The sequence below is a fragment of the Muntiacus reevesi genome, chromosome X, assembly GCF_963930625.1.
Source record: "Muntiacus reevesi chromosome X, mMunRee1.1, whole genome shotgun sequence".
In the NCBI taxonomy this organism is placed as follows: Eukaryota; Metazoa; Chordata; class Mammalia; order Artiodactyla; family Cervidae; genus Muntiacus; species Muntiacus reevesi.
Window position 1 is genome coordinate 36,837,088 of NC_089271.1, and position 13,349 is coordinate 36,850,436.

Below are 13,349 nucleotides of genomic sequence, written 5' to 3' on the forward strand. Positions count from 1 at the left end.
TATATAGCACAGGGAGCTCTGCTCAATGTTATGTGGCAGCCTGGATTGGAGGGGAGGGGAGTTTAGGGGAGAATGGGAACATATATATACATGGCTGAGTCCCTTTCCTGTTCATCTGAATCTCACAACATTGTCTGCTAATTGGCTATACCCCAATACAAAATAAAAAGTTTTTAAAAAATCCTACTTTCCTAGTAACGAATCCTCAGACGGATTCCTGAGTAATTTATTAATTGAAATGATTCTGGGAGCTACCAGTAAGGGAGTAAGTGACCTAGATGGGTGAGAGGGAGGTCCAAGAGGGAGGGGATATATGTCTAAATAGAGCTGATTCAATTTGCTGTAAGCAGAAACCAACAAAATATTATAAAGCAACTATACCTCAATTTTTTAAAAAAGCGAAGAAGATGAGCAATTTGATGTCTCTGGTGAGGTATGAGTTTGAGAACTCAGCTTAATCCTGCAAGGGATTCTGGGGCATAAAGTATTGGTATCTCTAGGTTTTTACATTTTGAGGAGCTGGACCATTGCACTTCTGTCCCAATAAGTCATTGTTTATAAGTTCCCTTAGATTGGGTTTCCAGATTTAGCAAATGATGATACAGGATGTCCAGTTAAATTTGTGTTCAGATAAAAAAACTTTTTAAGAAATATGTTTCATGAAATCTTATTGGTATGTACTATATAAATAGTAGTATATTTTTATACTAAAAAATTCTTGATTGTTTATGTGAAATTCAGATTTAACTGAGGGTCAGGGGAGGCATACTTCAAGGCATGCTTGGCCTCCAGTGCTAAAGGCAAAGCTCTGAACATCATAAGTGCAAACCCTTAGCAGAAAAGTACCCAGAAGCTTGGGATGGGTGGGTGGAGCCTGCTGCAAGGGATCTGAGGTAATCTGGAGGGGACATCAATAATGTCCCCTAAAATACAGGAAGAGTGGAACTTAGAACTGAAAATTGATTTTGTTCAGTAAGAAGATGGATAAAGGATGCTGCTGTGTTTCTCAGCAGCATTTCTATCATGACATTGGAGGATACGGCAAGTACTGAACCACAGGAACCTCTGACAACCAACCAATTTCTCCTGTCCCCCAACCCCACCCCCTGCCCAAGCGCATTCTAGTTTTATCTAGTTGTTCTTAATTGCTCTCTGGGAGCCCCGGGACTGACTGTCACAGTCTCTGTGAAGCTTCACAAGCTGATTTGGTTGGCTCTGATCCGAAAGCAGAAACCACACCATTCACAGCAGCCCTTACCTTCTTAGCTGTCCTCATTCTCATCCCATCCCCCAGCTCCCTCCCTCTGGCTCACCCTCTCCCTCTGGCTCTCTCTCTCTCTCCCTTTCCTTTTGGTAAATAAGACATGTTTGGTATTTTAATGACTGAAAAAGTCATTCTTTCCTCATATCTATTATTTTGGGCAAAATAACTTGATGAAACCCATTCTGTCATTATGTGACGCATCCTTTTTTCATCAGAAGTAAAATCATCTTCCTGTCCCCAATGTCATTTTCATTAGCATCTTTGAGATTAAGATGGCAATTAGGCAGCATCCTCTTACTACTATTTGAAATATTAGCAAGCTAGGAGTGTTTTAGCTCTGAGTCAGGACCACTTCCACAAAGTCAATACAGGTTTGTTCTGTGCAGTAGATAAAATGCTGGAGAGCTAGTTTCTAATGCTCTGAGCAAACTCCTTTCCTTACCAGGCTTTAAAAATTGTTCAAATTTATAGTATGTCTCTAAGAGGACATCCAGTTCATTCTGTAATACTAGCTGTGAGAGTTTTGTGACGCAGAAGAACAATGGATATAAGGACTGTTCTCCAACGGAAAATTACTTTCACCTCTTTCCTGTGCCTCTGCTTAACTTGTCCCGTGCTAATTCCTTTCTTCCTATTTTAACCTGCTTTGAGTAAGCTCAGCCCTTCTTAGTGGCAGCAAAGGGTGAGCAATTAAAGCCACAAATTTCATAAATACTAAGTGTAAAGCAATTCGCAAAATCCTGGTATCCTGAGAAAAATGACTCTTCCTTCCATGAAGTGATGGACAGGTGACAGAAGAGGTGATAAATAGTGGAGTTATGAGTATGTGATTCACTTGAACTGTGGCTGTATCCGTTACATGAGGTCTAGAGTGGGCTTCCCTCGTGGCTCAGATGGTAAAGAATCTGCCTGCAATGTGGGAGACCCGGTTTCAATCCCTGAGTTGGGAAGATCTCTTACTTACTCTGACTTGTTCTGTGCACCGGTGCTCTAGGCACTTGGAATTGAAAAAAAATCTTCTCGGGTAGAATTGTGGGCATTCATAGTAAACAGAGTTCTGTGCTGAAGGGTGAGCGCTGAGCGGGAATGGGTGGGACACTGCCCTCTGCTGCAGCATCCCCCCATAACTGCTCTCAGACCTCCTCCAGAGGTGCAGTGTCTCACACCGCCGGAGCCTGTGATTTGCGTACATGTGACTGTGTATACATGTGACTTTCCTCATTATAAACGTCAATAATGTGAGGAAGTATGGAGATCGGGAGTTCAGCCAGACCCTTGACACCATATTTAGGTCGAACTATCCCTGGGTTCTGCGTTCTCTTTGTTAAATTGGAGTAGAATTGCTTTACAACGTTGTGTTTAGTTTCTGCTATACAACAGAGTGAATCCGCTGTTTGTATACATAGATTCCCTCCCTCATGGACTTCCCTCCCTCTTCCACCCCACCCCTCTCCATCATCATAGAGCACTGAGCTGAACTCCCTGTGTTACACAAGAGCTTCCTACTAGCGCTCCGTTTTACACACGGTTGTGTATATGTGTCAATCCTAGTCTCCCAATTTGTCCCACCCTCATTTCCCCACTTCCCATGTCCACATCTCTGTCTCTATTTCTGCCCTGGAACTAGGATCATCTGTACCAGTTTTTTAGATTCCATGTACATGCATTAATGTGTTTCTCTTTCTGATTTACTTCAGTCTTACTTAAGGTGTATTAGGTGACACGTTACATGCTCAGGGTAGCTAAGACAGAGTAATGGCCTTTCTTCTTCTGTTAGGTCATTGAGGAGTAGAGTTAAATGACTTGCTCATCTATGCATTTTATTTATACAAATAAATTCAACATATAGCTCTGCCAAAGTTATTGGCCTGGTACTATATGTATTCATTTAGTTGCTAAGTTGAGTCTTACTCTTGTGACCCCATGTACTGTAGCCTGCCAGGCTTGTTTGTCCATGGGATTTTCCAGGCAAGAATACTGAAATGGGTTGCCCTTTCCTTCTCCAGGGGATCTTTCTGACCCAAGGATGAAACCCGGATCTCCTGCATTGCAGGTGGATTCTTTACTGATTGAACCACCAGGGAAGCCCCTTAGTACTATATGCTAAGTGGTAAATGTGGAAGTTCTTAGACAATGCTGCTTTTCTATCCCTTGGTGAACTTCCAATTTGTCAGGGAAGGTTGGGATGACTAAACAATTTCAAGACAATATGGTATCACTATAAACAAAGCTAGTGGAGGTGATGGAATTCCAGTTGAGCTGTTTCAAATCCTAAAAGATGATGCTGTTAAAGTGCTGCACTCAACATGCCAGCAAATTTGGAAAACTCAGCAGTGGCCACAGAACTGGAAAAGGTCAGTTTTCATTCCAATCCCAAAGAAAGGCAATGCCAAAGAATGTTCAAACTGCTACTCAATTGTACTCATTTCACATGCTAGCAAAGTAATGCTCAAAATTCTCCAAGTGAGCCTTCAACATTTTGTGAACCTTGAACTTCCAGATGTTCAAGCTGGATTTAGAAAAGGCAGAGGAAACAGAGATCAAATTGCCAATATCCGGTGGATCAAAGGAAAAGCAAGAGAATTCCAGAAAAACATCCTCTTCTGCTTCATTGTCTATGTTAAAGCCTTTGACGGTGTGGATCACAACAGACTGTGGAAAATTCCTCAAGAGATGGGAATACCAGATCACCTTACCTGCCTCCTCAGAAACCTGTATGCAGGTCAAGAGGCAACAGTTAGACCCAGACATGGAACAATGGACTGGTTCCAAATAGGGAAAAGAGTACGTCAAGGCTGTATATTGTCACCCTGCTTATTTAACTTATATGCAGAGTACATCATATGAAATGCCGGACTGGATGAAGCACAACCTGAAATCAAGATAACTGGGAGAAATATCAATAACCTCAGATATGCCGATGACACCACCCTTATGGCAGAAAGTGAAGAGGAACTAAAGAGCCTCTTGATGAGATTGGAAGAAGAGAGTGAAAAAGTTGGCTTAAAGCTCAGCATTCAAAAAACGAAGATCATGGTATCCGGTCCCATCACTTCATGGCAAATAGATGGGGAAGCAATGGAAACAGTGATAGACTTTAGTTTCTTGGTCTCCAAAATCACTGCAGATGGTGACTGCAGCCATGAAATTAAAAGACGCTTGCTCCGTGGAAGAAAAGCTATGACCAACCTAGACAGCATATTAAAAAGCAGAGACAAAAAAAAAAAAAGGAGAGACATTACTTTGCCACCAAAGTCCATATTAGTGAAAGGTGTGGTTTTTCCAGTAGTCATGTATGGATGTGAGGGTTGGATCATAAAGAAGGGTGAGCACCAAAGAATTGATGCTTTTGAACTGTGGTGTTGGAGAAGACTCTTGAGAGTCCCTTGGACTACAAGATCCAACCAGTCCATCCTAAAGGAAATCAGTCCTGATAATCATTGGAAGGACTGATACTGAAGCTGAAACTCCAGTACTTTGGCTATCTGATGCAAAGAAGTGACTCATTAGAAAAGACCCTGATGCTGGGAAAGATTGAGGGCAGGAGGAGAAGGGGACAACAGAGGATGAGATGGTTGGATGGCATCACTGACTCAATGGACATGGGTTTGAGCAAGCTCCTGTAGAAGGTGAAGGGTAGCAAAACCTGGCATGCTACAGCCCATGGGGTCACAGAGAGTCAGACCTGACTGAGCAATTGAACAACAACATGGTATCATGATAAAAAGGGAATCTGTGTGCTATGGAAAAACCAGAGACAGGAGTTTACCCGTCCAGAAGAATCAGAGGAGCTTTGTGGAAATGATCCCTAAGCAATTTGAAGGAGTGAGGAGGACGTGGCCACACAAAGAGAGGTGAGAAGAACATCCTAGATAGAGGAACCAGGAAGTTCAAAGGAAAAGATACATAAAGCAGTTTTGCATATGCTAGAAAATGAACAGTTCAGTGTTTTTTTAAAAATATATTTTAATGTTTCTTTTTCATCTTTTTTATTTGCTTGTTTATTTTTGACTTTTCTGAGTCTTTGTTGCTGCATGCAGATTTTCTCTAGTTGCAGTGAGTGAGGACTACTCTCTACTTGTGATGCAGGGCCTTCTCATTGGGGTAGTTTCTCTTTTGGAGTATAGACTCTAGAGTGCTTGGGCCTAAGTAATCATGGCTCACAGGCCCGGTTGCCCTGTGACATGTGGCATTTTCCTGGATCAGGCATCAAACCTGTGTCCCCTGAATTGGCAGGCAAATTCTTACCCACTGGACCAGGGAAGTCCCAGTTCAGAGTTTTTAGAGTGTAAAAATGAAATGTGCTTTACAAAAGAAGAGATGGAGAGCTTCATTGAGCAGGATGTGGATGACTTTTGATACCTTGATAGCTTTTTTCTTATAAGCAACATAGCATCCCAGGTAGAACAAGAGTTTAGGAAATCCAAACTATTGGGTTGGCCAAAAAGTTCACTCAGGTTTTTAAGGTTGTTTGGAAAAACACGAGCCAAGCAAACTTTTTGGCCAACCCAAAACTAAGTATAGAGTAAGTGCTTGTTCCATTTAGTTGCTGAAAGCTTAATTCTGCTAAATATTTGCTTTCCTTGGTGTCTAGACGTGAGGGCAATTGGCTTTCTCACTTATAACTTCTAGTCCACCCAATACTTGTCATGGCTGCTGGCTTCTCGTCCAACTGGCTTCCAACCATTCTTTAAAAATGAGACATGGGAACAGGATTTTGTTGTGATTGTGAATGACAAAATATTATCAGACTGAGATTTCTACTTGTCCTTAATTTCTTTTTCCTCATACCCAGAGTCCCTCCTACATGATGACTGTCTCTTACATTTTGGATAGTCTTTTTAAAGAAACGAGATATTTTGAGGAAACCCTAAACATTTTAAGACCATCAAACAAATCAGCTTTTGGTTTAGTAAATCGAATGATCAGGGTTCTTTATGTTCTTAACACTAATTCATTGAATACCTCCCACATTGTCCTTTCTCCAAAAAGGAAAAAGAAGGAAAATATATGTTACTCAGACACATAAAACCAGTGGTTTCAGAGGAAACTGCAGCAAGAGAAATTGCTTAATGAATTTCCAGTTCCTCTGTATTTCTCTGCTTCCCTCATTCAGTGGTCAAGAGCTCTTAAAATGTTTCATTTGTGCATGCGTAAATGCAGTGAAGAGTCTACCTGCCATGCGAGACACCTGAGTTCAGTCTGTGGGTTGGTAAGATCCCCTGGAAAATCAAATGGCTACTCACTCCAGTATTCTTGCCTGGAAAATTCCATGGACAGAGGAGCCTGGTGAGCTATAGTGCATAGGGTTGCAAAGAGTCGGACACGACTGAGCGAGTAACACACACACAAACACACATGTATTGTTCATTGCTTTGAGATATATTGACCTCTCCAAAGAGTTTGGTATTCATTTATTTATTTAATTTTTGGCCACCATTCATGGCGGGCAGGATCTTAGTTCCTCAACCAGGTACTGAACCCTCACTCCATGCAGTGAAAGCTTAGAGTCCCAACAACTGAACCACCATGGAAGTCTCAAGAGTTCGGTTTTTAAGTGGAGACATACATACCTGTGTGTTCATGAGCCTGTATTCTCAGGCGCACACACAGGGGTCAACAGACGTTTATGTAAAGGTACAGATTGTTCTCCAGTGAATCAGTGGTAAAGAATCTGCCTGCCAATGAGGAGACACAAGTTTAATCCCTGGGTCAGGAAGATCCCCTGGAGAAGAAAATGGTAACCCACTCCAGTATTCTTGCCTGGAGAATTCCATGGATGGAGGAGCCTGGTGGGCTACAGTCCCTGGGGTCAAAAAGACTTGGACACAACTGAGCATCCAAACAACAACAGATGGTTCATATTTTGGGGGTTTGGGGCCAGATGGTGTCTGTCTCAACTACTCACTCTGTTGTTGGAATGTCAACTGAAAACAAAAACAAGAAAAACACAACCCGAGAGCTGTGAGTTAACATTTATTTGGGGCAGAATGAGGACTACAGCCCTGGAGACAGCTTCTCAGATAGCCCTGAGAAACTGCTCCAAAGAAGCAAGGGGGAAGGTCAGTCAGTATTATATTTGACTTTAGTGAAGAGGGTACATGCAGTCAAATACAGATTTTGGCAGAAGATTGTTGCCAGTCAAAAGGAACAGATGTCACTATTAATGATTTTAGTAATTTTATAGATACGAGGCACAGAGTGCCTCATTCCTGATCTCCACCCTGGACTCCTTTTAGGGTATCTGAAGGACAGTGACCACAGTGGCTAAGTGATTTCGTTCTTATACAGGGAAATGGCAAGTGCCAATTTTTAGTTGGCAGTTTCGTAAAAGCAGCTGTATACAATGTATAAAGTGAACGTAAATGCCTGCATATTAATAAAAGTTTATTTATGGCACTGAAATGCGGCTTTCACATAATTCTCACATGTTATAAAATATCCTTCTTTTGATTTTTTTCAACCACTTGAAACTGTAAAATCACTCTTAGCTCACAAGTTATACAAAAACAGGTGGTGAACCCACTTCCATCCAGAAGCCACAGTTTGCTGATTCTTCTGGTGCCATACATTTAGTCACTAACGCAGAAAGCATCCTTCCATTCATCACATGCTAAGCCATGAGGATAGCTCAGGTCTCTTGATGCGAGTAGTGTGCTGAATAGTCGTGGTATGAGAGAGGGGAATAGTACAGTTGGAGATATGCCTGAGATGAGTGAATTTATACTCATCCACAGAACTTTGCTGGCATCCAGTGGTTAAGACTCCACGCTCCCAGTGCAGAGCACAGGTTCGATCCCTGGTCAGGGAAGATCCTACTGGTTGTGTGGTGTGGCCCTATAGAAACAGACTCATCCTCAGTTGAGGCCAGTGTTTCTCAGCTTTGGCTACATATTGCAGTCACTGGTGATGGGGTAGTGGTGAGTGGTGGTAAAGCCTCTTGATGCCTACATCCCGTGCCCAGAGGGTCTGATGTGGTTAGTTTGGGGTGCAACCTGAGCTCGGGGTTGTTTAAAAGCTTCTATGGTGTTTCTGATGTGCACCCTAGGGTGAGGGCCACCCATAGGACATGGGAAGAAAGAAGTTACCTAGAAAGAAGCAGCCTAGGGTGAGGGCCTTCCCATAAGACAGTGGGAAGAAAGAAGATGCAGTTGGGGATCACCAAAAACTGAAAGGTTGAGCCTCGTTCAGTTTTTTTCCCTTTTGTTTCTCATATTAAGCACCTCTTTCTCATTTAACAGGCTCGCTTCACTTTCTAATTACATCCTTTCTTGCCCGTCTCTCAGGTGTTTTATTTCAGATCTCCAATAACTAAAAGGAGTTAGGAAGGCATGTAAACTGCAGAATGAATATCATGTCATCTTAGTGTCATGTTATGCCCTAGCCTCATTGTCCCAGTGAGCATGGTATCTTTCAGATTAATGCTGTCTTTGGCTGATCTTTTACAAAAACCCTCATTTTCGCAGGCAGGCAGAGGCTCAACCTTGTCAGTCTGCTCTGGGAAGGTTGAATCCTGGGAAATTCTTTGCGGGCTTCAACTCCTGGGAGACCACAGTGTAAACCAGAAAAGGAACTTGTTCAATTAGAGTTTCTGTCCCTTCTCCTTGAATTCTTTACCTAGAAATTGATATATCTAGGAAGCCATTATCAAGGTTTGAGGCCAGCATGAAATTAGAGATAACAGAATGGAAGGCTTTTTAAAAGTAAGCTAAAATAAGGGAAACTCTTTCCTGCCCTTAGGAAATGTATCTTTCAAGTAATTCAGGATTTCCAAGCTCCCCAGACAGTGTCACATTCCCCATACTTTGGGCCTATTAGGTCGAAAGGAATGTATCCCTTTCTTGTCAGTTTCCCCCTAAGCAGATTTTAGCGTCAAGGTTTGTTAGAACTAATTTCTAATATTTCTAATTTAAATATCACTAACATGATATATGGATCCAAAATAGCTCTTTCTTAATTGAACTTGAAAGTTCTCTAATTTTGACTTGAGGATGCTTTTATCCTCTTCCTATTTGAGTGGCAAAGATTCACATATTTTATGTCAGATTTTGCATAACATCTGAAAGAGTTGGCACAAAAGTATTTATGATATTCTGCCTCATTAGACTAAATCTTTTTTAGTTTAATCAAGTGAAGCATTCAACTGAGAGGAAAATATTATTAAGAAGCTCACAGTAAATGTCAGGGATAAATGTGAAAGTATATGTCATTTTTAAGATAATGCTTCTGGCAACAGTCATTTCTAATGTCTGGCTTATGAGCACAAGACTTTTTTTTACCCTTATTACAGGAGAGCCTCTTGAATGTCATCAACACTTAACTTCTGCTAGAGCTTCCACATAAACGGGACTTTGGTTTCTAGGAAGGCTAATCCATGGTGGAGACTTTTCCAAAACCACCTGGGTCTGGGAGGACCTTCATCACAGACATAAGCAGAAATACCCACACAAATTCCCTTGGGTTATAATCTCTTGGTTCATATTTGCAAGATTCAGGCCAGCCCTTTTTCTTTTGAGACTTTACCTAAAACAGTAGGGTGGCTCAGATGGTAAAGAATCCACCTGTCAATGCAGGAGACATGGGTTCAACCCCTGGATTGGGAATATCCTCTGGAGGAGGAAATGGCAACCCACTCCAGTATTCTTGCTTGGAGAATTCCATGGACAGAGAGCCTGGTGGGCTATAGACCATGGGATCACAAAGAGTTGGATACAACTGGGTGACTAACACTTTCACTTTTTTTGAGTTGAACATGCCTGAGTGACTTTCACTTTTTTTTTTAAACCTAAAACAGTAGGGAGAGACTTTTTTTTTGGTAGTATTACTGTAAGAATAAAGAGGCTCTGGGCCATGTACAGCATCCCTGGGTAGGTCTCTAAGTCTCATCTCTGTTGAACTTGTGAGAAAGAACAGCATCACTTGGGAAAGGTATAAACATTGTTAACTGTTGCCAAATGTAGAAATGTTGCACCTGAGATAGGAGGACAGAGAAATCACCAAAGAATTTCAAACTGTATCAGCCTATTTAATCCCCAAATCTTATTTTCTTGTCATCAGACACAAAAGACACAGTCATAGACCCTTTCTGAGCAGAGTCCATAGTACTATAATTTATTCAGACCGCCAGTTCTAGAAAGAACCTGCCAGGGACTGTTTCTGTGTAGTAGTGAAGGACTGCTACCCAGAAAATTTTCCGAGCTCTCTTAATCAAATTCTAAGAAACTTTAACTCCCAGCTCTCTCAATCCTTTAATTATCTTCTCCTTGATAGCATTCCTCTTCTAGATTCTATCCATGGTTAGAACAGGTTACAACAGAACCTGCCTGGTTGTAACAATTTGATTGGCAAAATGATGCATAAACAATTTGAAGAACTAGCATGAGCTTGAATGCTGTCTTTGGATAAGCAGATAATTCTGTTTTTATTCTGACTTTATCATATGTTAATACTAACTCTGTATGTTGTTAATACTAATTCTGTATGCATGTGAGGAATAAGTGCCTAACCTCTCTAAGCCTCAGTTTCTTCATCTGTAAAATATGAATGTTCATACCTTTTTTTTTTAAGGAAAAAAATGAATATTGTGGAATGGAAACTGTCAAACACCTAGACAATATTCAGTAAATGCAGCTGCTGCTTGCATAAATCTTGAGAGTTGTGGTAGCTGGTTGTATCAATCAGGGCATGTTTTATTTTGGTGGCTTCTCTGATGCACAACCTTGAAAAAAGTTACAAGCTGTGATTAACAGCTCCAATGTTTATTGCTAATTCTTTCTTCTGCCAGATTTTTCTTCTACTAATGACCCATGTGCCATCATTCTCTTTAAAATAGGCCCTTCCTTTATTCCTATAAGTCTCTCCTCCAGTTGGCTCAACTGTGAACTGTAATCACTATTAACTGTCACTGTTGTGCTTTAATAAGAAGATGTTTATTATTACAGGTACACTTATAAATTATTAAAACAGTAACTGAAAGAGTGAAATTCACAAGGGCTTATATTTTACTACTGAGCATATTTTGTGCTCACTGATGGCAAAGAATGAAAGAAGGACAAACACTTCCCTTAAACTCTAATTTGTCAAAATTTATTTACTTATGAAACTCCATTTAATAAGAAAATTGTGATCACCTCCAGGCAGGAACTGTTTTTTTTTTTTTTCTTCATGAATCATTATTGAATGGAATTGAATCCATTCTAGCAAACATAAAAGTGAATCCAACTTATTTACAAAAATGTCATTATTTTTAGCCTTCATTTATTAAATGTGCACCATGAGTCAGTCACTAAAACAGTGAAAAATGAAATATAATTGCCAATCTTTGATTAAATATGTACCAAGTGCGCCCTTTGCACCAAGATATTGTGAAGGTGCTGGAGGTGTCATGGTAAGTATGTCATCAGCTCTGTCCCCAAGGAGCCCATGTTGAAAGAGGTCCCAAGGCCCATGTATCTGTGAAGTAGCCCAAGAAGACATTATGTAGGCAACTTCTACAGAGTCTGGCAAAGACTGTAAGTCATGAGGAATTGAGTAGAGCAGAGGTTGCCTAGGCCTGTGATGGACAGAGAAAGCACAGTCAGGGAGACTGGACTTCATTTGGCCCTTGAAGGGTGGGAGGATTTGGATAAACCGAGAATGACAAATAAGGCTTATCGGGTGGGGAGAATGTGAGCAAAAGCCTTAGAAGTGGAAGCAATAACACGAGCAAGCGTGATGAGTTGAAAAAATAGTTGGCGACCTGGGCTGTCTAGAAGAATACTGCTGAGCAGTAGGAAAAGAGTTGGAGAGGTAAGTTCAGAGGAGTCGGGTGGAGAGGGAGGTGGGAGGGGGGATCGGGATGGGGAATACGTGTAACTCTATGGCTGCTTCATGTCAATGTATGACAAAACCCACTGAAATGTTGTGAAGTAATTAGCCTCCAACTAAAAAAAAAGAACAAAAAAGAAAAAAAAATTAGGAGGATGCTGGAGTCAGACAAATGGCGTTGAACCTCTTGAGCCCCTGAAGGTATACCTCAGGCGGTCCACGTGTTGCCATTGTTTTCTGGGGAGTTTTCCCTGACTATGTCTTTGGTCACTGCTCTACTTCCATTTTAAAATCAGAATGTTTTTTCTCATTTAGGGGAAGCACTGGTTCATCAGATTTCAATGAGCCAGAAGCTGGTCCTGGAACTCCGAAGAGTGTCCGGAGCAGTGGTGTGACCCCAGGCACTCCGAGGTCACCGGCCCCCAGCACCCGCAGTGTGACCTCAGTCAGCAGTCGAGTAAGTACACAGATGTGAAGGAACAGCTCCATCTGGGACTCAGCCTCACCACCGAGGCATGGCTAGCCTTCAGCTCTCTGAACCTGGGAGCCTGTTGTTGATCGTGTTTAACAGTAATAGATGCTTCTTGCTCAGAACTGAACCTCCTACATCCATAGCTCATGACAGGAGGCCTCAAGTGTGAAGGAAAGGGAAAGGGCAGTTTCAGAGGTGGAATTTGTTTAATGGGGGTTTCAATGGCTACATGGTTTCAGTAAAATATAAATCATGTTTAGCACTCTGTGATTTTGATCATTCATTTTATTTGTCAAGAACTTGACTGTTATAAAATGCTGCCAACAGATTTAAATTAGGAAAGGTAGACTCTTAAAATATTTTTATCATTTTCTTTTCAATACATCTGTTAAAGAGTCTGCACATCACAGAAATTTAAATTGCATTCTGTGTGTTGTGTGTGTAAACTGTTCTTTTGAGTGAATGAACATCTACTAGATTGTTTGATTAAGCAGGGAACTCCATATAGATAGTTCACATGTTATATCTTTACATACAAACTACAGTTCTTTGATTCTGCCAATATTTAATGAGGGCCTTCTCTATGCCAAGCCCTGGTCAAACAAAGACTTGAAAGAAGTGAAAGAATTAGGCTTGAGAGCGTCTCTTGCAAGGTTGTTATCCATGCTGGGACAGCACTGATGTTTAGCAAATACATTATGAGAAGGCTGTTGGAATCACTTTATATTGCAATCACTTAAATCAAGGACCACCATCTGCATAGTCAGTGCCCTTGCTTCACCAGAGTCTGAAAGATCTTTAGTGCCC

The 13,349-nt window shown here is 41.2% G+C and overlaps 1 protein-coding gene across 2 annotated transcripts in view; it reads left to right on the top strand.

Annotated features, from left to right (window-relative positions):
- SYTL5 (synaptotagmin like 5) overlaps positions 1 to 13,349 on the top strand; it is a 109,202-nt gene that overhangs the window by 58,656 nt on the left and 37,197 nt on the right. For both annotated transcript variants that reach the window (XM_065916495.1, XM_065916496.1), the window contains exon 6: positions 12,386 to 12,527. In XM_065916495.1, the coding sequence (XP_065772567.1) occupies positions 12,386 to 12,527 (142 nt within the window). The remainder of the gene's footprint in view (positions 1 to 12,385; positions 12,528 to 13,349) is intronic.